Source organism: Oncorhynchus clarkii, chromosome 29 (genome assembly GCF_045791955.1).
Source record: "Oncorhynchus clarkii lewisi isolate Uvic-CL-2024 chromosome 29, UVic_Ocla_1.0, whole genome shotgun sequence".
In the NCBI taxonomy this organism is placed as follows: domain Eukaryota; kingdom Metazoa; phylum Chordata; class Actinopteri; order Salmoniformes; family Salmonidae; genus Oncorhynchus; species Oncorhynchus clarkii.
This window is the reverse complement of record NC_092175.1, coordinates 42,551,757-42,576,676: the sequence shown is the minus strand read 5'-3', so window position 1 is coordinate 42,576,676 and position 24,920 is coordinate 42,551,757. Positions and strand designations below refer to the sequence as shown.

The following is a 24,920-nucleotide window of genomic DNA, read 5'->3' as shown; positions in this document are numbered from 1 at the left end:
CCCTAACGAAGAAGGCTTCTCACAACCCTACAGTTCAACGCATTGTTTTAGCAACCCTCTGTAAATGGCATTGATTACAACTAGGAAGAATGTTCTGCACTTGCCATGTGATCAACCACGCTTCATTGAGCTGGGCGATATGGCCAAGATATCATATCACTATTTGACGTTATCTGGCAGTATTTTATATTTATTAATAATAAAAATGCTTAATATTCATGACCCTAGGGTGGTACACACAAACATAAGTGATTTAAAATGGGTATTTCTACGGCTCCGCTTGGGCTGCTCAACAGTTTCCTGTGTGTATCAAGAATGGTCCACCACCCAAAGGACATCCAGCCAACTTGACACAACTGTGGGAAGCATTGGAGTCAACATGGACCAGCATCCCTGTGGAACGCTTTAGACACCTTGTAGAGTCCATGCCCCCCGACGAATTGAGGAGGTTCTGAAGGCAGAAGTGGGGGGTGCAACTCAATATTAGGAAGGTGTTCCTAATGTTTTGTCGACCACGGAGTCACGAGCACTTCACTTGCCATTCAGTTTGTGTATTTTTGCAATTTGTGGCTAAAATAAAACGCATTAGCTGTTAATTCTAAGCGCCAGTTAGCTGGATAGCTAGCTAGCTAGATGATCAGTGCTGAGGGGTATACTACAAAACATTGGCAATGAGTTAGCCAGGTAACTTTGATAAAACAACCAGAAATAAGTTGGTTTTCTGGTTCATAAAAAAAAAAAAGCTAAACCTAGATCTGTTTAGGACTCTACAAGGTGTCGAAAGCGTTCCACAGGGATGCTGGTCCATGTTGACTCCAATGCTTCCCACAGTTGTGTCAAGTTGGCTGGATGTCCTTTGGGTGGTGGACCATTCTTGATACACACAGGAAACTGTTGAGCGTGAAAAACCCAGCAGAGTTGCAGTTGTTGACACAAACCGGTGCGCCTGGCACCTACAACCCTACCCTGTTCAAAGGACTTAAATATTTTGTCTTGCCCGTTCACCCTCTGAATGGCACACATACACAATCCATGTCTCAATAGTTTCAAGGCTTAAAAATCCTTCTTTAACCCGTCTCCTCCCCTTCATCTACACTGATTTGAAGTGGATTTAACAAGTGACATGAATAAGGGATCATATCTTTCACCTGGATTCACCTGGTCAGTCTGTGTCATGGAAAGAGCAGGTGTTCCTAATGTTTTGTACACTCGATGTATAGTAAAATACATTATACCACCCAGCCCTAATACTTCTCAAAGGGTAGGGGGACCCATCCTCACAGGGATAACATTAGATCCATGCTAGGCTATATGATTATACGGTGTTGCATCCAATAGTTGCATCCCCCCCCCCCCAGGTGTCAAGTGACTCACCCAGGTTGAGGCGTAGGACTCCCAGAATCCCATAGGCGTCCATCATCTTGGTGTAGGTGTTCTTAATGGCCTCCTTCTCTGCAGCCGCTGGCGGGTGGACAAGAGACAGTCATTATACGAAAAGACAACACTAATAATGTAACGTAAAATAGTTACTGGACAAGGCCTCAGAAAGTGTTCACAACCCTTGACTTTTACATAATTTGTGGGATTAAAATGGATTTAATTGTCTTTTTTTTTTGTCAACGATCTACACAAAATACGCTAATGTCAAATGGGAAGAAAAAATTTGAACATTTGTTTAAAAAATAAATATGAAAAATAAAACCTTAATATATCTTGATTAGATAAATATTTAACCCCTGAGTCAATATATGTTAGAATCACCTTTAGCAGCGACTACAGCTGTGAGTCTTTCTGGCTGAGTCTCTAAGAGCTTTTCCACACCTGGATTGGGCAACTTTTAACCATTTATTATTTTCAAAATTCTTCAAGCTCTGTCACAATTGGTTGTTGATCGTCGCTAGACAACTATTTCAAACAGATTTAAGTCAAAACTGTAACTCAGCCACTCAGGAACATTCAATGTCTTCTTGGTAAGTAACTCCAGTGTAGATTTGGCCTTGTGTTGTAGGTTATTGTCCTGCTGAAAGGTGAATTCGTCTCCCAGTGTCTGGTGGAAAGCAGACTGAACCAGGTTTTCCACTAGAATTTTTCCTGTGCTTAGCTCTATTCTGTTTCTTTTTTATCCTGAAAAACTCCCCAGTCGTTAACGATTACAAGCATACCCATAACATGATGCAGCCACCACTATGCTTGAAAATATGGAGAGTGGTACCACAACGGTGTAGTCCTCAGTCCCCTCGTGTACACTCTCTATACCCACGACTGCATCGCCTCACACGGTTCCAACTCCATCATCAAGTTCTCTGATAACAACGACAGTAGTAGGCCTGATTACCAACAACAATGAGAGTGCCTACAGGGACGAGGTAGGCACTCTGACAGTGTGGTAAACAACCTATCCCATCAACGTCAGCAAAACAAAAGAGCTCATTATGGACTTCAGGAGGAATCAGGGTGGGCACGCCCCCCATCCTCATCAAAGAGGCTGCTGTTGTGATTGTACAAAATGTCCAAGTTCCTCTGCGTGCACGTCTTTGAGGAGCTGAAACGTTCAAACCACACGGACACCGTGGTGAAAGACTCTTCAACCTCAAGAAATTCAGCCTGTCCCCGAGGACACTCACAGTGTTCTACAGGAGCACCATCGAGAGCATACTGTCGGGCTGCATCACAGTGTTCTACAGGAGCACCATAGAGAGCATACTGCCGGGCTGCATCACAGTGTTCTACAGGAGCACCATAGAGAGCTTACTGCCGGGCTGCATCACAGTGTTCTACAGGAGCACCATCAAGAGCATACTGTCGGGCTGCATCACAGTGTTCTACAGGAGCACCATCGAGAGCATTCTGTCGGGCTGCATCACAGTGTTCTACAGGAGCACCATCGAGAGCATACTGTTGGGCTGCATCACAGCCTGGTACGGCAACTCCACCGCCGCGGACCGCAAGGTGCTACAGGAGGGTGGTACACTAAGCTGAACGCATCATTGGGTTCACACTGCCTGCCCTCCAGGACACCTACAACACAAGGTGTTGCAGGAAGGCCAAAAGGTTAATCAGGTACCACCGCCACCCGAGCCACGGCCTGTTCTTCCCACTTTCATCACTCAGACGTGGGCAGTACAGGAGCATCATGGCTAAAAATAAGACTGGCCAATAGCTTCTACCCCCAGACCATCATGCTGCTGAACAGTCAGTAATAGTCTACCTGCTCATGTCCTGTCCATTTTTGACAATATTTAGTGCCTTGTTGCAAACAGGATGCATGTTTTGGAATATTTTTTCCTTGTCGATTAGATTAGTATTGTGGAGTAACAACTGAGGATGGATCAACATTCTTGTTTTCTCCTATCACAGCCATTAAACTCTGCAACTGTTTTAAAGTCACCATTGGCCTCATGATGAAATCCCTGAGCAGTTTCCTTCCTCTCCGGCAACTGAGCTGTATCTTGTAGTGAGTGACTGGGTGTATTGATACACCATCCAAAGTCTAATTAATAACTTCACCCTGTTCAAAGGGATATTCAATGTCTGTATTTTCATTTCTACCTATCTACCAATAGATTACGTTTTTTTGCGAGGCACTGGAAAACCTCCATGGAAAACCTCACTGGTCTTTGTGGTTGAAACTCACTGCTCGACTGAGGGACCTTACAGATAATTGTATGTGTGGGGTACAGAGATGAGGTAGTCAGTCAAAAAATCATGTTAAACACTATTATTGCACACAGAGTGAGTCAATGCAACTTATTATGTGACTTGTTAAGGCAAAGTTTTACAACTGAACTTATTTAGTATTGCCACAACAAAACGGTTACTTATTGACTCAAGACATTTCAGCTTTTCATTTTTAATGAATTTGTAAAATTCTAGAAAAACATGAGTCCATTTTGACATTATGCGTTGTTCATTCATTACAATGTTGATTTAAAAAAAATAAAAAATAATAATAATAATAATAATAATAATATTTAACTAGGCAAGTCAGTTATTAAGAACAAATTCTTATTTACAATGACGGCCTACCCCGGCCAAACACTAACCCGGACGACGCTGGGCCAATTGTGCGTCGCCCTACGGGGACTCCCAATCACAGCAGGTTGTGATACAGCCTGGAATCGAACCGATCTTATGATCATATCTTATGATCTTATGATCGTATCTTATTATCTGCATGTTGATGACATTCTCCCGTATAATCAATATAATCAATCTATCTAAACACAGCGTGGTTTAAGGTGGGGAATGGGAATGTAAATTTAAGCATTTTTATTAAATTGGCCTTTAAAAAAAAACATGTATTAAACGAAAGTATCTGTGATAATCTATTAACCAATCAGTGTGCGTCTTACATAGCACGGCGACGGCGCCCGACTCGAACATGAGGCATTCATCTCTGTTCCTGGTTTCCACGATGACGCTGTACGGGGGCGGGTCCAACTTGTGGTAGATGCGATATCCTTTGCTGAAGGCCATGCTAGATCCAAGATGAGGCTGCCAATGATGTCACACCTGGAACAAAAAAGGACACAGGAAGTAAAGTTCTGATTTACAATGACTGTGATGTGGTTGTTTTAAATGCACTGACTGTGAGTCGCTCTGGATAAGAGCGTCTGTTAAATGACCAACATGAATGAATGCTAATGAATGCTAAATGCTAAATGTATGACAGCTAGCCTGTTTCACCAGGAGAGGAGAGATACTGTACGTGTGAGCGTAGGAGTCAGATTGGGACCCCCCCCCAAAAAAAACATTTGCAAAATGCATATCTGCATGCTGAGTGTTCGTACTCCTTACATGCTGACCACATCGCTCGCGTTGCAAAATAAAATGTACATGTTATTCAATCATTGCACCCACACTGCTAGCGAGGTTATGCGTAGCCAGGCGCTAAAATATAACTTTGTTCTATTTGTGACGCTTGACGTGCTGAAAGTGCATTTCAGGTATCCAACAATAGGACAAATGAGCTAGCAACAGCTAGCTAGCTAGCTAAATGGTCGTGAATGTTTCATGTGTTTCGACCTGTCCCCAAAATAATATAGTTGGTTCAGAGTTCGTTTTGATATTTCAACCTGTATGTCCTGATCTCGTCTGGTGTGGGTGGACAAAAATCAACATACACGCAATGGGGAACGCACACGCACGCACCCGGTCTAGTCAGGATGTCGGACGCACGCGCCCGGTCTAGTCAGGATGTCGGACGCACGCGCCCGGTCTAGTCAGGATGTCGGACGCACGCACGCGCCCGGTCTAGTCAGGATGCCGGACAGGCGCGCCCGGTCTAGTCAGGATGTCGGACGCACGCACGCGCCCGGTCTAGTCAGCATGTCGGACGCACGCGCCCGGTCTAGTCAGGATGTCGGACGCACGCGCCCGGTCTAGTCAGAATGTCGGACGCACGCACGCGCCCGGTCTATTCAGGATGCCGGACAGGCGCGCCCAGTCTAGTCAGGATGTCGGACGCACGCACGCGCCCGGTCTAGTCAGCATGTCGGACGCACGCACGCGCCCGGTCTAGTCAGGATGCCGGACAGGCGCGCCCGGTCTAGTCAGGATGTCGGACAGGCGCGCCCGGTCTAGTCAGGATGCCGGACAGGCGCGCCCGGTCTAGTCAGGATGCCGGACAGGCGCGCCCGGTCTAGTCAGGATGCCGGACAGGCGCGCCCGGTCTAGTCAGGATGCCGGACAGGCGCGCCCGGTCTAGTTAGGATGTCGGACAGACGCGCCCGGTCTAGTTAGGATGTCGGACGCACGCGCCCGGTCTAGTTAGGATGTCGGACAGACGCGCCCGGTCTAGTCAGGATGTCAGACAGACGCGCCGGTCTAGTCAGGATGTCAGACAGGCGCACCCGGTCTAGTCAGGATGTCAGACAGGCGCGCCCGGTCTAGTCAGGATGTCAGACAGACGTGCCGGTCTAGTCAGGATGTCAGACAGACGCGCCCGGTCTAGTCAGGATGTCAGACAGGCGCGCCCGGTCTAGTCAGCATGTCGGACGCACGCGCCCGGTCTAGTCAGCATGTCGGACGCACACGCCCGGTCTAGTCAGGATGTCAGACAGGCGCGCCCGATCTAGTCAGCATGTCTGACAGGCGCGCCCGGTCTAGTCAGGATGTCGGACAGGCGCGCCCGGTCTAGTCAGGATGTCGGACAGGCGCGCCCGGTCTAGTCAGGATGTCGGACAGGCGCGCCCGGTCTAGTCAGGATGTCGGACAGGCGCGCCCGGTCTAGTCAGGATGTCGGACAGGCGCGCCCGGTCTAGTCAGGATGTCGGACAGACGCGCCGGTCTAGTCAGGATGTCAGACAGGCGCGCCCAGTCTAGTCAGGATGTCGGACAGGCGCGCCCGGTCTAGTCAGGATGTCAGACAGGCGCGCCCGGTCTAGTCAGCATGTCGGACAGGCGCGCCCGGTCTACTCAGGATGTCAGACAGACGCGCCCGGTCTAGTCAGGATGTCAGACAGACGCGCCCGGTCTAGTCAGGATGTCAGACAGACGCGCCCGGTCTAGTCAGGATGTCAGACAGACGCGCCCGGTCTAGTCAGGATGTCAGACAGACGCGCCCGGTCTAGTCAGGATGTCAGACAGACGCGCCGGTCTAGTCAGGATGTCAGACAGACGCGCCGGTCTAGTCAGGATGTCAGACAGGCGCGCCCGGTCTAGTCAGGATGTCGGACAGGCGCGCCCGGTCTAGTCAGCATGTTAGGCTACGGGACTAACTGTCAAAAAGGCTCCAAAGTGTTCTAGTTCTGAAAGACTTCAACTTACAGTTGTGATCATATTTCTGATCATATCTTGTCTGTTCTACCGCACCGTGGAAAGGCCAAGGAACTACTATACTCTCTGCTGACAGACCACCACCATCACCATTTCTATTGTCAGTCCATCATGTGGGGTGATAACATGTGCAGTATAAAGGATTGGAAGCATTTACCATCACAGCCTACGACTTTCCATGTAGAAATATAGAGAGCATTCAGAAAGTATTCAGACCCCTTGAATTTGTACAGATTTTGCTACATTACAGCCTTATTCTAAAACGTATTAAAATTGTCACTCTCTCATCAATCTATACACAATACCCAATAATGACAAAGCAAAAACAGGTTTAGAAATTTTTGCAAATGTATTAAAAAAAAATACAAAAACGGAAATATCACAAAGAAAGACTGATCAACATGTTCCTCAACATGTCCTCTTGATAAAGGTGACTTCCCCCCCCCCTCTTATTGTAGAAACAACACCGTGTAGTAGTGTTACCATCTACACAGTGTTACCGTCTACACAGTGTTACCGTCTACACAGTGTTACCGTCTACACAGTGTTACCGTCTACACAGTGTTACCGTCTACACAGTGTTACCGTCTACACAGTGTTGCCGTCTACACAGTGTTACCGTCTACACAGTGTTACCGTCTACATAGTGTTGCCGTCTACACAGTGTTACCGTCTACACAGTGTTACCGTCTACACAGTGTTACCGTCTACACAGTGTTGCCGTCTACACAGTGTTACCGTCTACACAGTGTTACCGTCTACACAGTGTTACCGTCTACACAGTGTTGCCGTCTACACAGTGTTGCCGTCTACACAGTGTTGCCGTCTACACAGTGTTACCGTCTACACAGTGTTGCCGTCTACACAGGGTTACCATACAGTGCCTTCAGAAAGTATTCAGACCCCTTGACTTTTCTCAGATCCTGTCAAGCTCTGTCAGGTTGGATGGGGAGCGTTGCTGCACAGCTATTTTCAGGTCTCTCCAGAGATGTTAGATCGGGTTCAAGTCCGGGCTCTGGCTGGGCCACTCAAGAACATTCAGAGACTTGTCCTGAAGCCACTCCTGCGTTGTCTCGGCTTGTTTCATCCTTTAGCCCAAGTGGGCTGAGGAGTGGCTTCTGTCTGGCCACCCTACCATAAAGGCCTGATTGGTGGAGTGCTGCAGAGATGGTTGTCCTTCTGAAAGGTTCTCCCATTTCCACAGAGGAACTCTGGAGCTCTGTCAGACTGACCATTGAGTTCTTGGTCACCACCGTGACCAAGGCCCCTCTCCCCTGATTGCTACGTTTGACCAGGCGGCCAGATCTAGGAGAGTCTTGGTGGTTCCAAAAATATTTCATTTAAGAATGATGGAAGTCACTGTGTTCTTGGGAACCTTCAATGCTGCAGAAATGTGTTGGTACTCTTCATCCAGATCTGTGCCTTGACACAATCCTGTCCCGTGTGGCTGTACGGACAATTCCTTCAACCTCATGGCTTGGTTTTTCCTCTGACATGCACTGTCAACTGTGGGACCTTATATAGATAGGTGTGTGCCTTTCTGAACCAGGTTTTCATCAAGGATCTCTCTGTACTTTGCTCGAGACTATAAGTGCTGCACAACGTGCATCAAAGTACTGTATACATGGTCTGAATATTAATGATATGTCTGGGTTTTTTTTGTACAAAAAATTCTAAAAAACAGTTTTTGCTTTGTCACTATGGGGTATTGTGTACTGATGAGGGGAAAATACATTTTTTTTAAATCCATAAAGAGGATAGAACCATCCCAGCTATGCAGATTTTGATGTGAAAAGTCAGAATCATTAAATCAACATTTGAAAATAAATAAATAAACAAAATATTAAAAAATAATATAATAAAATAAAAAATACAATAACTTATTTTGGGGTAGCAGGTTCAGGAATGGCTGAAGAATTGAAACATTTACCTGAAGTCAACTCTGCAAATAGCACTGCTGGGTGATTTGAAAAGTCATAGTCAATCGATCAATAACATAATAATACTCAATACTCAAAAATGTGTATCTTTAAATTTACAATCTCTCGAAACTATGATAATAAAAAGGTTGAGCTTTTGTGAAACATCATAGCGGAAAAATATTTAGCAAATAGAAATCCAAAATGGATGATGTTGAGAGATAGATGGGAGGGGTTGAATGGAGCTGAAGGGTGGGACTGGATGATGTTGAGAGAAAGATGGGAGGAGTTGAATGGAGCTGAAGGGTGGGACTGGATGATGTTGAGAGATAGATGGGAGGAGTTGAATGGAGCTGAAGGGTGGGACTGGATGATGTTGAGAGAAAGATGGGAGGAGTTGAATGGAGCTGAAGGGTGGGACTAAAAACAACAAGATAACCAATGTAAAACATTCGATGTCTGTAAAATGTGTATAGTATGTACAGTCTATTAGATGGAAGTAGAGGTCTAAGTGTTGTTGTCCATTAGTTTACTCCAATTAGGGAAGGGGTGGTAGGGTTAGGGGACACTACAGGAAATATATATATATTTAATATAATAATATAATATATATATATATTAAAAAAATAAAAATGAAAATGGATGCAGACAATTATACTGATGGAAGCCACAACCTGCAATATTAAAGCTGATCTATCCCTTAAAAATGGTTTAGCCTACACTGCATTACACACTGCAATGGACAGGTTGTCCCAATCATAATCCCTGGCCTGCTCCTGCTGATGTAAACCTTAACTAAAGGTTCTGTGGCCAGTCAAATGCTTCTTCAAAAAAATGTAAAATGTATTTTTCCTAAAAAAAAAAAAAAGGCAATACCTGTGCCCGTGTACTAGGTCCTACGGATGTCTCGTTCAGTTAGAGAGGGAAGACTAGGTCCTACTGATGTTAGAGGGGGAAGACTAGGTCCTACTGATGTCCCGTTCAGTTAGAGAGGGAAGACTAGGTCCTACTGATGTTAGAGGGGGAAGACTAGGTCCTACTGATGTCCCGTTCAGTTAGAGAGGGAAGACTAGGTCCTACTGATGTCCCGTTCAGTTAGAGAGGGAAGACTAGGTCCTACTGATGTCCCATTCAGTTAGAGAGGGAGGACTAGGTCCTACTGATGTCCCGTTCAGTTAGAGAGGGAAGACTAGGTCCTACTGATGTCCCGTTGTTAGAGAGGGAAGACTAGGTCCTACTGATGTCCCATTGTTAGAGAGGGAAGACTAGGTCCTACTGATGTCCCGTTCAGTTAGAGAGGGAAGACTAGGTCCTACTGATGTCCCGTTGTTAGAGAGGGAAGACTAGGTCCTACTGATGTCCCATTGTTAGAGAGGGAAGACTAGGTCCTACTGATGTTAGAGAGGGAAGACTAGGTCCTACTGATGACCCGTTGTTAGAGAGGGAAGACTAGGTCCTACTAATGTTAGAGAGGGAAGACTAGGTCCTACTGATGTTAGAGAGGGAAGACTAGGTCCTACTGATGTTAGAGGGGGAAGACTAGGTCCTACTGATGTCTCGTTCAGTTAGAGAGGGAAGACTAGGTCCTACTGATGTCCCGTTGTTAGAGAGGGAAGACTAGGTCCTACTAATGTTAGAGAGGGAAGACTAGGTCCTACTGATGTTAGAGAGGGAAGACTAGGTCCTACTGATGTTAGAGGGGGAAGACTAGGTCCTACTGATGTCTCGTTCAGTTAGAGAGGGAAGACTAGGTCCTACTGATGTCCCGTTCAGTTAGAGAGGGAGGACTAGGTCCTACTGATGTCCCGTTCAGTTAGAGAGGGAGGACTAGGTCCTACTGATGTCCCGTTCAGTTAGAGAGGGAGGACTAGGTCCTACTGATGTCCCGTTCAGTTAGAGAGGGAAGACTAGGTCCTACTGATGTCCCGTTCAGTTAGAGAGGGAAGACTAGGTCCTACTGTTGTCCCGTTGAGTTAGAGAGGGAAGACTAGGTCCTACTGATGTCCTGTTATTAGAGAGGGAAGACTAGGTCCTACTGTTGTCCCATTCAGTTAGAGAGGGAAGACTAGGTCCTACTGATGTCCCGTTCAGTTAGAGAGGGAGGACTAGGTCCTACTGATGTCCCGTTCAGTTAGAGAGGGAGGACTAGGTCCTACTGATGTCCCGTTCAGTTAGAGAGGGAAGAGTAGGTCCTACTGATGTCCCGTTCAGTTAGAGAGGGAAGACTAGGTCCTACTGATGTCCTGTTCAGTTAGAGAGGGAAGACTAGGTCCTACTGATGTCCCGTTCAGTTAGAGAGGGAAGAGTAGGTCCTACTGATGTCCCATTCAGTTAGAGAGGGAAGACTAGGTCCTACTGATGTCCCGTTCAGTTACAGAGGGAAGACTAGGTCCTACTGATGTCCTGTTCAGTTAGAGAGGGAAGACTAGGTCCTACTGATGTCCCGTTCAGTTAGAGAGGGAAGAGTAGGTCCTACTGATGACCCATTGTTAGAGAGGGAAGACTAGGTCCTACTGATGTCCCGTTCAGTTAGAGAGGGAAGACTAGGTCCTACTGATGTCCCATTCAGTTAGAGAGGGAGAGCACGAAGATGAGGACCAGAGGTAAGCTTGCTACTGCTATAATTGATTTGAATAAAAAACAAAAATGTTTTGTTGCCCATAATGAAGCTATTTATCAGCATTATTGACCTCACAATAAACCATATTCCAGTCATTTACATAACTTACAGCACTATGGAGCAGCAGCCGCGGGGATGGACGGCGCATTGGTCCTGAATGCAAAGCTAATTCGAAAAAGGCCCAAATTCATTTAATAAACAGTCTTCATTTCAATTTGACTTTATTTCTTCCTATTCAAGAAACAAGAGGCAGGTCTACCTGTTCGACAGACTAAATTATAGTTTACTATCCATCGATTGAAGGGATTGGCTGACACAATCACCATGCACCCCTTAAAAAGCTAAGTGTCAGTGAAGGGCTAGGTGTGTTAGGATAAAACCAGGGCTGTGTTAGGATAAAGCCAGGGCTCGAATTAAGGGGGTATGTGAGGGTATATTGAGGGGGGATGTGAGGGTATATGTGAGGGTATATTGAGGGGGTATGTGCGGGTATGTCAGTGTCAGTGAAGGGCTCGCTGTGTCAAGTCTTTTTTATATTTCACCTTTATTTAACCAGGTAGGCTAGTTGAGAACACCTTTATTTAACCAGGTAGGCTAGTTGAGAAGTTCTCAATGTTAGGGGGCATGCTGAAGGTATGTTAGGGGTTATGCTGAGGGTATGTTAGGGGGCATGCTGAAGGTATGCTGAAGGTATGTTAGGGGGCATGCTGAAGGTATGTTAGGGGGCATGCTGAAGGTATGTTAGGGGGCATGCTGAAGGTATGTTAGGGGGCATGCTGAAGGTATGTTAGGGGGTATGCTGAAGGTATGTTAGGGGGCATGCTGTATATTGAGGGTGTATGCTGAAGGTATACTGAGGGTATATCGAGGGGGTATGCTGAAGGTATGTTAGGGGGTATATCGAGGGGGTATGCTGAAAGTATATCGAGGGGGTATGCTGAAGGTATGTCAAGGGGGTATGCTGAAGGTATGTTAGGGGGTATGCTATAGGTATGCTGAGGGTATATCGAGGGGGTATGCTGAAGGTATGCTAGGGGGTATGCTGAGGGTATATCGAGGGGGTATGCTGAGGGTGTATCGAGGGGGTATGCTGAGGGTGTATCGAGGGGGTATGCTGAGGGTGTATCGAGGGGGTATGCTGAGGGTGTATCGAGGGGGTATGCTGAGGGTGTATCGAGGGGGTATGCTGAAGGTATGTCGAGGGGGTATGCTGAAGGTATGTTAGGGGGCATATCGAGGGGGTATGCTGAAGGTATGTTGAGGGGGTACGCTGAAGGTATGTTGAGGGGGTATGCTGAAGGTATGTTAGGGTAAATGGCTAAAAGCATGGGCTTTTATCCCTGTTAGCTTAAGATTGAAAATAATTAAATGGACCTGATTATAAAAAGCCATCTATAACAATGCTTTAGTCCGTAATGCTTTACGCTAGAAACAAGCTGTAAAATGTTGTGGAAAGACGTGACGCCGAGGCACATATGGGATATATTTGGTTTGTCTCTATGATAATCAGAGTCTGCGCTACAACCTTCTATAGCCGAGGAAAGAAAATATTTACTTTGCTTAGGAAGTAAATGTGTAATTCTGTCACTATCAATTGACATTGAAAATTTCAACAGGCTGTGGAAAACTAAATTAAAAATATATATATTTCTTAGAATTACATAATAATTAAACAAAAAATGCCTTATTAGGATATATGGTCATTGTAGAGTGCCTTTCAATTCACTTTTATAAGCAGGAGTTTGGCCAGGCTTTGGTTTGAGGATCATGCAGTGAGCTACGCATGCCTAGTTTGTTCATTTAGCCTAGCAGATGTTCTTATATTTCCATGCCCTAATCACAGCCAACACAAATCTATTTTATAACAATATCATGAAATAAAATGCATTAAATAAGAAAAAGATAGTTTTCCAAATAAAGTTACAAGTGAATATAGGCGTCTCTGAAGATTTGCGTTCGCTGTGTTAAAAAAAATGTAGTATTTTTCTTGTTCAGTTGTACCAACTGAAATATCTGGTCATCAATGAATTAAAGAAAAATAAGAAATACATTTTAACACAGCGAACGCAAATCTTCACTTGTAACTTTTTATTTGGAAAACTGTTGAGCTAAATGTTTAGAGTTGATAGACAACTTTATCATTGTTCCAAACTTACTTCTTTTTTTTTTTTTTAAACAATAGCCTGAATAGAAATGAAAATGTCTCCGGTGCTCCAGCAATGCGCTCATTGGTCGTCATGCTCTGTTGTGGATTATTATGTTATTTTATTTTTAAGTTCCTGCTCGTTTCCAGTCATGTAAAATTATGTAGAACTGCATGAAATGCGTTTATAAAAGGCTTTTTTTTCCCCCTCCATTCGGACCGTAAATAAGAGTAGTAAGTGTATATCTAATGCTCTGGTCTGTGCTAGGAGTCAGGGTAAACGATAGGCATGTTCTCTGCTATCCACGTTATGTTTTAATTATTGTTTTGGGTAGAGGGGAGGGTCGCTTGTTATTTTTCATTCTTAACTGCTGCATCAGATTCATAGTTTTAACTATCTACCCATCATATTACGAATAGTGCTCTATCTTACATAAGTCTGCAAATGCTATGATGCCTGTGAAGCATTATTACAAAAGGTTTTTTATGGTGAAAATTCACCATCCCCAAACTTGAAACTCGCACTCAGCCCAATGCATAAGGAGTGATTTTGCTGTTTGTTACTCGGCGGCTGAGGAAAAGTCAAATGTGGATAGTTATACTAAAAAGTATATATATTTTAACTTTATTTAACTAGGCAAGTCGGTTAAGAACAAATTCTTATTTTCAAATGACGGCCTAGGAACAGTGGGTTAACTGCCTTGTTCAGAGCAAAACGACATATTTTTACCTTGTCAGCTCGGGGGTTTGAACTTGCAAACTTTCGGTTACTAGTCCAACACTCTAACCACTAGTCTACCTGCTGGTTACCAGCCCAACGCTCTAACCACTAGTCTACCTGCTGGTTACTGACCCAACGCTCTAACCACTAGACTACCTGCTGGTTACCAGCCCAACGCTCTAACCACTAGTCTACCTGCTGGTTACTGACCCAACGCTCTAACCACTAGTCTACCTGCTGGTTACTGGCTCAACACTAACCACTAGGCTACCTGCTGGTTACTAGTCCAATGCTCTAACCACTAGTCTACCTGCTGGTTACTGACCCAACGCTCTAACCACTAGTCTACCTGCTGGTTACCAGCCCAACGCTCTAACCACTAGTCTACCTGCTGGTTACTGACCCAACGCTCTAACCACTAGTCTACCTGCTGGTTACCAGCCCAACGCTCTAACCACTAGTCTACCTGCTAGTTACTGACCCAACGCTCTAACCACTAGTCTACCTGCTGGTTACTGACCCAACGCTCTAACCACTAGGCTACCTGCTGGTTACTGGCCCAACACTCTAACCACTAGGCTACCTGCTGGTTACTGGCCCAACACTCTAACCACTAGGCTACCTGCTGGTTACCGGCCCAACGCTCTAACCACTAGTCTACCTGCTGGTTACTGACCCAATGCTCTAACCACTAGTCTACCTGCTGGTTACTGACCCAATGCTCTAACCACTAGACTACCTGCTGGTTACTAGTCCAACGCTCTAACCACTAGGCTACCTGCTGGTTACCGGCCCAACGCTCTAACCACTAGGCTACCTGCTGGTTACTGGCCCAACGCTCTAACCACTAGTCTACCTGCTGGTTACTGACCCAATGCTCTAACCACTAGTCTACCTGCTGGTTACTGACCCAATGCTCTAACCACTAGACTACCTGCTGGTTACTAGTCCAACGCTCTAACCACTAGGCTACCTGCTGGTTACCGGCCCAACGCTCTAACCACTAGGCTACCTGCTGGTTACTGGCATAACGCTCTAACCACTAGGCTACCTGCTGGTTACTGACCCAATGCTCTAACCACTAGACTACCTGCTGGCTACCAGTCCAATGTTCTAACCACTAGGCTACCTGCTGGTTACCGGCCCAACGCTCTAACCACTAGGTTACCTGCTGGTTACTAGTCCAACGCTCTAACCACAAGTCTACCTGCTGGTTACTAGTCCAACACTCTAACCACTAGGCTACCTGCTAGTTACTGACCCAACGCTCTAACCACTAGGCTACCTGCTGGTTACTGGTCCAACACTCTAACCACTAGGTTACCTGCTGGTTACCAGTCCAACGCTCTAACCACTAGGCTACCTGCTGGTTACCGGCCCAACGCTCTAACCACTAGGCTACCTGCTGGTTACTAGTCCAACGCTCTAACCACTAGGCTACCTGCTGGTTACCGGCCCAACACTCTAACCACTAGGCTACCTGCTGGTTACCAGTCCAACACTCTAACCACTAGGCTACCTGCTGGTTACTAGTCCAACGCTCTAACCACAAGTCTACCTGCTGGTTACTAGTCCAACACTCTAACCACTAGGCTACCTGCTAGTTACTGACCCAACGCTCTAACCACTAGGCTACCTGCTGGTTACTGGTCCAACACTCTAACCACTAGGTTACCTGCTGGTTACCAGTCCAACGCTCTAACCACTAGGCTACCTGCTGGTTACCGGCCCAACGCTCTAACCACTAGGCTACCTGCTGGTTACTAGTCCAACGCTCTAACCACTAGGCTACCTGCTGGTTACCGGCCCAACACTCTAACCACTAGGCTACCTGCTGGTTACCAGTCCAACACTCTAACCACTAGGCTACCTGCTGGTTACCGGCCCAACGCTCTAACCACTAGGCTACCTGCTATTTACCAACCCAACGCTCTAACCACTAGGCTACCTGCTGGTTACTGGCCCAACGCTCTAACCACTAGGCTACCTGCTGGTTACTGGTCCAACACTCTAACCACTAGGTTACCTGCTGGTTACCAGTCCAACGCTCTAACCACTAGGCTACCTGCTGGTTACCGGCCCAACACTCTAACCACTAGGCTACCTGCTGGTTACCAGTCCAACCCTCTAACCACTAGGCTACCTGCTGGTTACTGACCCAACGCTCTAACCACTAGGCTACCTGCTGGTTACCGGCCCAACGCTCTAACCACTAGTCTACCTGCTGGTTACTAGTACAACACTCTAACCACTAGGCTACCTGCCGCCCCGAACACGGTAAGGACACAGGTCATTGCATCCTAGACTTACATGTTCTGTTAAAAATGAATGACCATCATCTACATGTAATGTCTGTCATTCTGAGCACCGTGGGTGGACACCCTAATCGGGTTACACACCCAATGCACATGGGTACGGTACATTTCTCAAATGTCCAGTACATTTTTAAAAAAGGTTGCGGCGCCACATTTCATAACGGAAACCCTGATTACATACACACATTTACAATACAAATACATACAAACTTCAAGAGTTGAGCAGTTTGATAGGATGTTGGCACAAAACTAGTAGCTGCTCTCAGATTTGTATGGCAGAGCTCTATACCTGTGTGCCCGGAGGTCGTTCAGTGTGTGTGTTTTAAAGTCAAAAAGTTATTAGTTCCTCTTCTTTCCCACTCTTTTTTGTTTTTGTAACTGTCATTTATCGTCAGCATCATCATCACCACCACACCTTGCTGTAAAAAAAAAAAAAAAACATTGCCAGTGTGTGCATCTGCAATATCCTGGTGCCGCAGGGGCATACAACGCTGCTATCAGACATCACACAGCGATGCTGCTGTCTTGGATGATAGGGATCACAGGCCTTGGATAGGGATCCCAATCCCTACCCAGCCCTATTGATAAACATGAGCTAACTGGCCATCGGTAGGTTGACTCACAAAGTTTAATACCGACAAAAAAAACAACCATTAGCTACGTATTCGGTAGTACAACATATTATTTACCAATGACTTCCAAAATATTGTAATAATGAGTGACACATTGCGACATACAGTGTAGGCCTATTTAATAGCAAGGTAGATTATAATTGCCAAGGCTGCAGTCCGCAAGATACCTGGAGGTTACCAACGACTAGGCCGAGAAGGAAAGACCAAACAAAACAATAACAAACCAAAAAATAATAATCTATCGAGCCAGTCACGACTTGTGTGTAACCATCACCAACTGTGTGCCCAAGATGCGCAGCTCTCTTTCCTATTCCAAGTGCCCACGACAGATCGTTTTTTTTGTTGTTGATCTTTGCCTAGTGCTGCATTGCGAAGATGACAGCCTCCCCATCCCCCCTTTTAGATTTCAATAGCTAACATCTCTTGTCACGAAGGAGAAAAAATGTATGACTTTTGTCTTTTCCTTGTCTTGGGGATGATTAGATGACTAGTTAACGTTAACTAGAGTAACTAACGATAGGCGCGGTGGGAATTCACACCAGATGGATTTAGTTAGTTAGTAATCACATCAGCAGCTCACATGAACTCATTTAATTTAACAAATTGCTGCAAATAATATTGAAATGTTTCTCTTGCTCATGACAGCTTATGTAGCTAGCCACAAAAAAAATCACCAGCTAAGGAAGGCTAACGTTTGCTTATTTCCTCGTATTCATCCATCGCTTTTGAATGGTCGATTTCCTTAAGCAAATGTTAACAACTTGACACATTCCGAGCAAACAAACTGCAGACTGAATCGTCAATCGTCTTTTGAAGTGTTTCATACACCGTAGGGAAAAAAATGTATATTTGCTAAACCTCTTACCGTTTCTCCCCGCCGGGTTTTTCGTCTCACAATCCCCTCCTGGTCCGTCTTCTTCTTCTTCTTGTTAAAATTTGTATTGGCAGATCGCTTCCAATTGAAAAGGTGAAAACACCACCACCTACTGTCCTGGAGTGTGAGTTTCCGGTGTTAAATATATTTATCTTACCTAGCCCTGTGTTTCCGCCTACCGTTCTGGAGGGTGAATTAATTCCACTTGGTGACAACAACAACAAAAAACATCCTACACCAGGCCAGAACCCTTGGAGAACGTGGCCCTATCTCATCCTACACCAGGCCAGAACCCTGGGAGAACTTTGCCCTATCTCATCCTACACCAGGCCAGAACCCTGGGAGAACTTTGCCCTATCTCATCCTACACCAGGCCAGAACCCTGGGAGAACTTTGCCCTATCTCATCCTACACCAGGCCAGAACCCTGGGAGAACGTGGCCCTATCTCATCCTACACCAGGCCAGAACCCTTGGAGAACGTGGCCCTATCTCATCCTACACCAGGCCAGAACCCTGGGAGAACGTGGCCCTATCTCATCCTACACCAGGCCAGAACCCTGGGAGAACGTGGCCCTATCTCATCCTACACCAGGCCAGAACCCTGGGAGAACGTGGCCCTATCTCATCCTACACCAGGCCAGAACCCTGGGAGAAGGGGACACCATCATTCAACACACCTTGTAACTCTTCTGCAGAAAAATCTCCAACACCCAAGTGCTTCTCTGCAGCTGCCACCACAACATCTACGTTCTGTGATTTATGTTCAAATTCTGCGGTACAGTCGATAACCATGGCTATGGCTATGAAATGCTAAGAAGCCAACTTTACTGAAGGACATGCTTTTCCTATCACTTTATTGGCCTTGGCCCACTCACAAGGAACCTCTTCCTGGGTTGTTTGTAGTGAGGTTGAATGGACGGAAACACTGGTACAGAGATTTACCGGGATTTTCCGCCCCAAATCACCTCCTTGTCCAGGGATAAATAACTGCGAGAAACTCTTCAATTGTAATAAATTGTTTTTTGAACAGCATGGCGTGAAATGGAACTGTTTTAATTTATGCGATTTCTAAATATTCATTATATTCTAAATATTGCTTCTCTACGGCTTCTAGCTTGGCGGTTCACAATACATCTCAGTATGGAGCGCGGTTCACAATACATCTCAGTATGGAGCGCGGTTCACAATACATCTCAGTATGGGAGCGCGGTTCACAATACATCTCAGTATGGAGCGCGGTTCACAATACATCTCAGTATGGAGCGTGGTTCACAATACATCTCAGTATGGAGCGTGGTTCACAATACATCTCAGTATGGAGCGCGGTTCACAATACATCTCAGTATGGAGCGCGGTTCACAATACATCTCAGTATGGAGCGCGGTTCACAATACATCTCAGTATGGAGCGCGGTTCACAATACATCTCAGTATGGAGCGCGGTTCACAATACATCTCAGTATGGAGCGCGGTTCACAATACATCTCAGTATGGAGCGCGGTTCACAATACATCTCAGTATGGAGCGCGGTTCACAATACATCTCAGTATGGAGCGTGGTTCACAACCTATTGTCTCATCATGGAAACCTTTTTTTTCCTGGTGACAGATAGGCCTACATTTGCTGCAGCATAGCCTACGCTACAGTAATATAAAGACCGAATGTTTGTCTAATTTACCCATCTCCATCTGGCTTTCAAAATAGATACTCCTGTTCTAGATGGATATATAGCCTTATATATAGATGTCCTAGCCTCCCTCTTTAAGGTAATACATTCGATGCAGTATTAGCCTAATATTTAGCTAATTTAATGCTGGGTTATGCATAGTAAGCTTCTAATTAATACGCACGCACCTGTGCTCCACTGGCCTCTCCTTAGAAAACGCAGAAAAAGCTAGACTAGAATAGCTTGTTGGACATCGTTTTTTAAATAGATTTTTTTAGCATGTCTAAAACCAATAGACTATTCAGTGAGAGACGCAAAGCTCTTTTTTTTGCTCCAGTTTCAACTGACCTGAGCCCCAGGAATACCTGACATGATGACTCCTTGCTGTCCCCAGTCCACCTGGCTGTGCTGCTGCTCCAGTTTCAACTGACCTGAGCCCCAGGACTACCTGACATGATGACTCCTTGCTGTCCCCAGTCCACCTGGCTGTGCTGCTGCTCCAGTTTCAACTGACCTGAGCCCTAGGACCATGCCCCAGGACTACCTGACATGATCACTCCTTGCTGTCCCCAGTCCACCTGGCTGTGCTGCTGCTCCAGTTTCAACTGACCTGAGCCCCAGGACTACCTGACATGATGACTCCTTGCTGTCCCCAGTCCACCTGGCTGTGCTGCTGCTCCAGTTTCAACTGACCTGAGCCCTAGGACCATGCCCCAGGACTACCTGACATGATCACTCCTTGCTGTCCCCAGTCCACCTGGCTGTGCTGCTGCTCCAGTTTCAACTGACCTGAGCCCTAGGACCATGCCCCAGGACTACCTGACATGATGACTCCTTGCTGTCCCCAGTCCACCTGGCTGTGCTGCTGCTCCAGTTTCAACTGTTCTGCCTTATTATTATTCGACCATGCTGGTCATTTATGAACATTTGAACATCTTGGCCATGTTCTGTTATAATCTCCACCCGGCACAGCCAGAAGAGGACTGGCCACCCCACATAGCCTGGTTCCTCTCTAGGTTTCTTCCTAGGTTTTGGCCTTTCTAGGGAGTTTTTCCTAGCCACCGTGCTTCTACACCTGAATTGCTTGCTGTTTGAGGGGGTTTAGGCTGGGTTTCTGTACAGCACTTTGAGACGTCAGCTGATGTACGAAGGGCTATATAAATAAATTTGATTTGATTTGATTTGATTTTTTTTGCTGAACGTTAAATACAGCAGCCAATAGAACTCACGGGTAGTTTGAGCAAAAGCAAGATGGCTGTAGGCTACAGCAGTTATTCATTCAGACCCATAACCATTCAGACCCATAACCATTCAGATGGTGGTAGAATATAGCAGTTATTAATTCAGACCCATAACCATTCAGACCCATAACCATTCAGATGGTGGTAGACTATAGCAGTTATTAATTCAGACCCATAACCATTCAGATGGTGGTAGACTATAGCAGTTATCAATTCAGACCCATAACCATTCAGATGGTGGTAGACTATAGCAGTTATTAATTCAGACCCATAACCATTCAGATGGTGGTAGACTATAGCAGTTATTAATTCAGACCCATAACCATTCAGATGGTGGTAGACTATAGCAGTTATATATTCAGACCCATAACCATTCCATCTTCATTTAGAGAAGTGAAAGCCTTCTGCATCTAATTCTAGTCCTATTTTATTCTAAGATGTCATTATCATTTAACTGTTGAAAGCGAGGTATGAATGAAGCAACAATAGACAGATTGAGGAGGTAGGCTAATAACATTAGGGGAAATGTTATGAAAGGTAAAAATGTGTCGTTCTACCCACTGTTCCCCGGTAGGCCGTCATTGAAAATAAGAATTGGTTCTAAACTGACTTCCCCAGTTTAAAAAAAATGTGTCAGCCTACTAATTATACAAATGAGCCCTATTATATTTAAAAATGTAAATCAAATTCGCTAGCTTATACAGTGGGGAGAACAAGTATTTATAATGCTAATTAATGACTTAAAAATCATACAATTTGATTTTCTGGATTTTAGTGTTAGATTCCGTCTCTCACAGTTGAAGTGTACCTATGATAAAAATTACAGACCTCTACACGCTTTGTAAGTAGGAAAACCTGCAAAATCGGCAAGTGTATCAAATACTTGTTCTCCCCACTGTAACTTTGTAGGCCGCATGTGCTGCACCAGAATCACATGTTCTCTTCTGTTTTATCATTTTGTTTGAAACTACGTGTGTAATTCCAGACGTACATTTCTTCAGACTCCTGAGGTTGAAGAGGTGCTGTTGTGCCTTCTTCACCACACTGGATGAGCGATGACCGAACGGCATAGGCAAGATGAAATAGATAGATTACATAAAATACAGTATATACATATGAGATGAGTAATGTAAGATATGTAAACATGATTAAAGTGGCATTATTAAAGTGACTAGTGATCCATTTATTAAAGTGGCCAGTGATTTCAAGTGTGTATGTTGACAGCAGCCTCTAATGTGTTAGTGATGGCTGTTTAACAGTCTGATGGCCTTGAGATAGAAGCTATACTTCAGTCTCTCGGTCCCAGCTTTTATGCACCTGTACTGACCTCACCTTCTGGATGGTAGCGGTGTGAACAGGCAGTGGCTCGGGTGGTTGTTGTCATTGATGATCTTTTGGCCATCCTGTGCTGTAGGTGTCCTGAAGGGGAGGTAGTTTGCCCCCAGAGATGCGTTGTGCTGACCGCAATTATGGGCTGTGCAGTTGCTGTACCAGGCTGTGATGCAGTCCGACAGGATACTCTCAATTGTGCATCTGTAGAAGTTTGTGAAGGTTTTAGGTGACAAGCCACATTTCTTCAGACTCCTAAGGTTGAAGAGGTGCTGTTGTGCCTTCTTCACCACACTGTCTGTGTGGGTGGACCATTTCAGTTTGTCTGTGATGTGTACGTCCGTCGGGAAGTCCAGGACCCAATTGCACCTGGCAGGCTTGAGACCCAGGGCCTCACGCTTAATGATGAGCTTGGAGGGTACTATGGTGTTGAATGCTGAGCTGTAGTCAATGAACAGCATTCTTACATAGGTATTCCTTTTGTCCAGATGGGTTAGGGCAGTGTGCAGTGCGATGGTGATTGCATCGTCTGTGGACCTATTGGGACGGTATGCAAATTGAAGTGGGTCTAGGGTGACCGGTAAGGTAGAGGTGATATGATCCTTGACGAATTTCTCATATCACTTCATGACGACGGAAGTGAGTGGTACGGGGCGGTAGTCATTTAGTTCAGTTACCTTTGCCTTCTTGGGTACAGGAACAATGGTGGCCATATTGAAGCATGCGGGGACAGCAGACTGGGATAGGGAGAGAATATGAATATGAAATTTATTATGTCCGTAAACACACCAGCCAGTTGGTCTGCGCATGCTCTGAGGACGCAGCTAGGGATGCCGTCTGGGACAGCAGCCTTGCGAGGGTTAACACGTTTAAATGGCTTACTCACGTTGGCCACAGAGAAGGAGAACCCACAGTCCGGGCCGCGTCGGTGGCACTGTATTATCCTCAAAGCGGGCAAAGAAGGTGTTTAGTTTGTCTGGAAGCAAGACGTCGGTGTCCGTGACGTGGCTGGTTTTCTTTTTGTTGTCCTTGATTGTCTGTAGACCCTGCCACATAGGTCTCATGTCTGAGCCATTGAGTTGTGACTCCAATTTGTCTCTATACCCACATTTCGCTTGTATGATTGCCTTGCGGAGGGAATAATTACATTGTTTGTATTCACCCATATTCCCAGTCACCTTTCCATGTTTAAATGTGGTGGTTCGCGCTTTCAGTTATGCGCGAATTCCGCCATCTATCCACGGTTTCTGGTTAGGGTAGGTGTGCTACAATCAATATTCTGATAGAATTTAGGTAGCCTTGTTCTCAAATTTGCTTTGTTAAAATCCCCAGCTACAATAAATGCCGCCTCAGGATATGTCGTTTCCAGTTTGCATAAAGTACAGTGAAGTTCCTTGAGGGCCGTCGTGGTATCGGCTTGAGGGGGGATATCCACGGCTGTGACAATTACCAACTAAAATTCTCTTGGGAGATAATACGGTCGGCATTTGGCTGTGAGGAATTCTAGGTCAAGTGAACAAAAGTTCTTGAGTTCCTGTATGTTGTTACAATTACACCATGAGTCGTTAATCATGAAACATACACCCTCAACCCTTCTTCTTCCCGGAGAGATGTTTATTTCTGTTGGCGCAATGCACAAGAGCTACAACGCTTTGAACAGTGCTACTCAGTGACACCCACAGAACACAGCTGGGAAGAGTTTACACAAATATTAGCGTTGTAACTCTTATTGAAGGACTTTGACTGTTGGAAATTAACTCCCCAGTCAGTCTATTGTGCGTATTGGACATTGATATTTGTATTTATTAGGTGCTGTACTCCACCCAAATACAATGCTTTTATTTTTTTTGAAATATTTAGGACTAGCTTATTACTTGCCATCCATTCTGAAACAGACTGCAGCTCTGTTGCTAATTGTTGCAGTGCTTTCACTTGCTGTGGTAGCTCGCATGTATAATGTTGAGTCATCAGCATACATAGACACAAAGGCTTTACTCAGAGCCAGTGGCAGGTCAATAGCAATGTTCCCTCAAAAAGATGTGGGCACTGAGCAAATGTAATGTCGGCTGACCCACACACTTGAATGTTTTTGAAAGTTCTGTGGAGCTTCTGGCGCGTGTTTACTGTGAACACTGAGGTTACTGTGAACACTGAGTTTACTGTGAACACTGAGGTCACTGCGAACACTGAGTTTACTGTGAACACTGAGTTTACTGTGAACACTGAGGTCACTGTGAACACTGAGGCTGTACCCGCTTTAAGTTACAGTTATAACAGGGGCCAAGTAGGCTACTGTGGCTATTTGATCATAATGTAGGCCTTCCAGAGTGACCTACAATCTAAAACAATGGAGAAAATGCATCCCATAACATGGGAATAGCTGTTCTATCATTCAGCCTACAGTAGCAGCCAATGTGTTGGTGTTCAATGTTGGTCTACATTCCATGAGACGGAAACATGTGGGGATCGACATTAACCATCTCATCCACTTGTCCTTCAGACAAGGAGTTGCTGACAATGTCTCAAATATCAAATATATTTGGATTTGTTTTACACTTTTTTGGTTACTACATGATTCCATATGTGCTACTTCATAGTTTTGATGTCTTCACTATTAATCTACCATGTAGAACATAGTAAAAATAAAGAAAAACCCTTGAATGAGTAGGTGTGTCCAAACTTT

At 45.3% G+C, this 24,920-nt stretch overlaps 1 protein-coding gene across 15 annotated transcripts in view; it reads right to left on the bottom strand.

Annotated features, from left to right (window-relative positions):
- LOC139387851 (synaptojanin 1) overlaps positions 1 to 18,047 on the bottom strand; it is a 99,221-nt gene extending 81,174 nt beyond the window's left edge. For all 15 annotated transcript variants that reach the window (XM_071134133.1, XM_071134136.1, XM_071134140.1 and 12 more), the window contains exons 1-3: positions 17,993 to 18,047; positions 4,353 to 4,512; positions 1,375 to 1,461 (exon numbers count right to left, since the gene is read on the bottom strand). In XM_071134133.1, the coding sequence (XP_070990234.1) occupies positions 1,375 to 1,461; positions 4,353 to 4,476 (211 nt within the window). In that variant the 5' untranslated portion in view covers positions 4,477 to 4,512; positions 17,993 to 18,047. The remainder of the gene's footprint in view (positions 1 to 1,374; positions 1,462 to 4,352; positions 4,513 to 17,992) is intronic.
- Between the last annotated feature and the right edge of the window lie 6,873 nt (positions 18,048 to 24,920).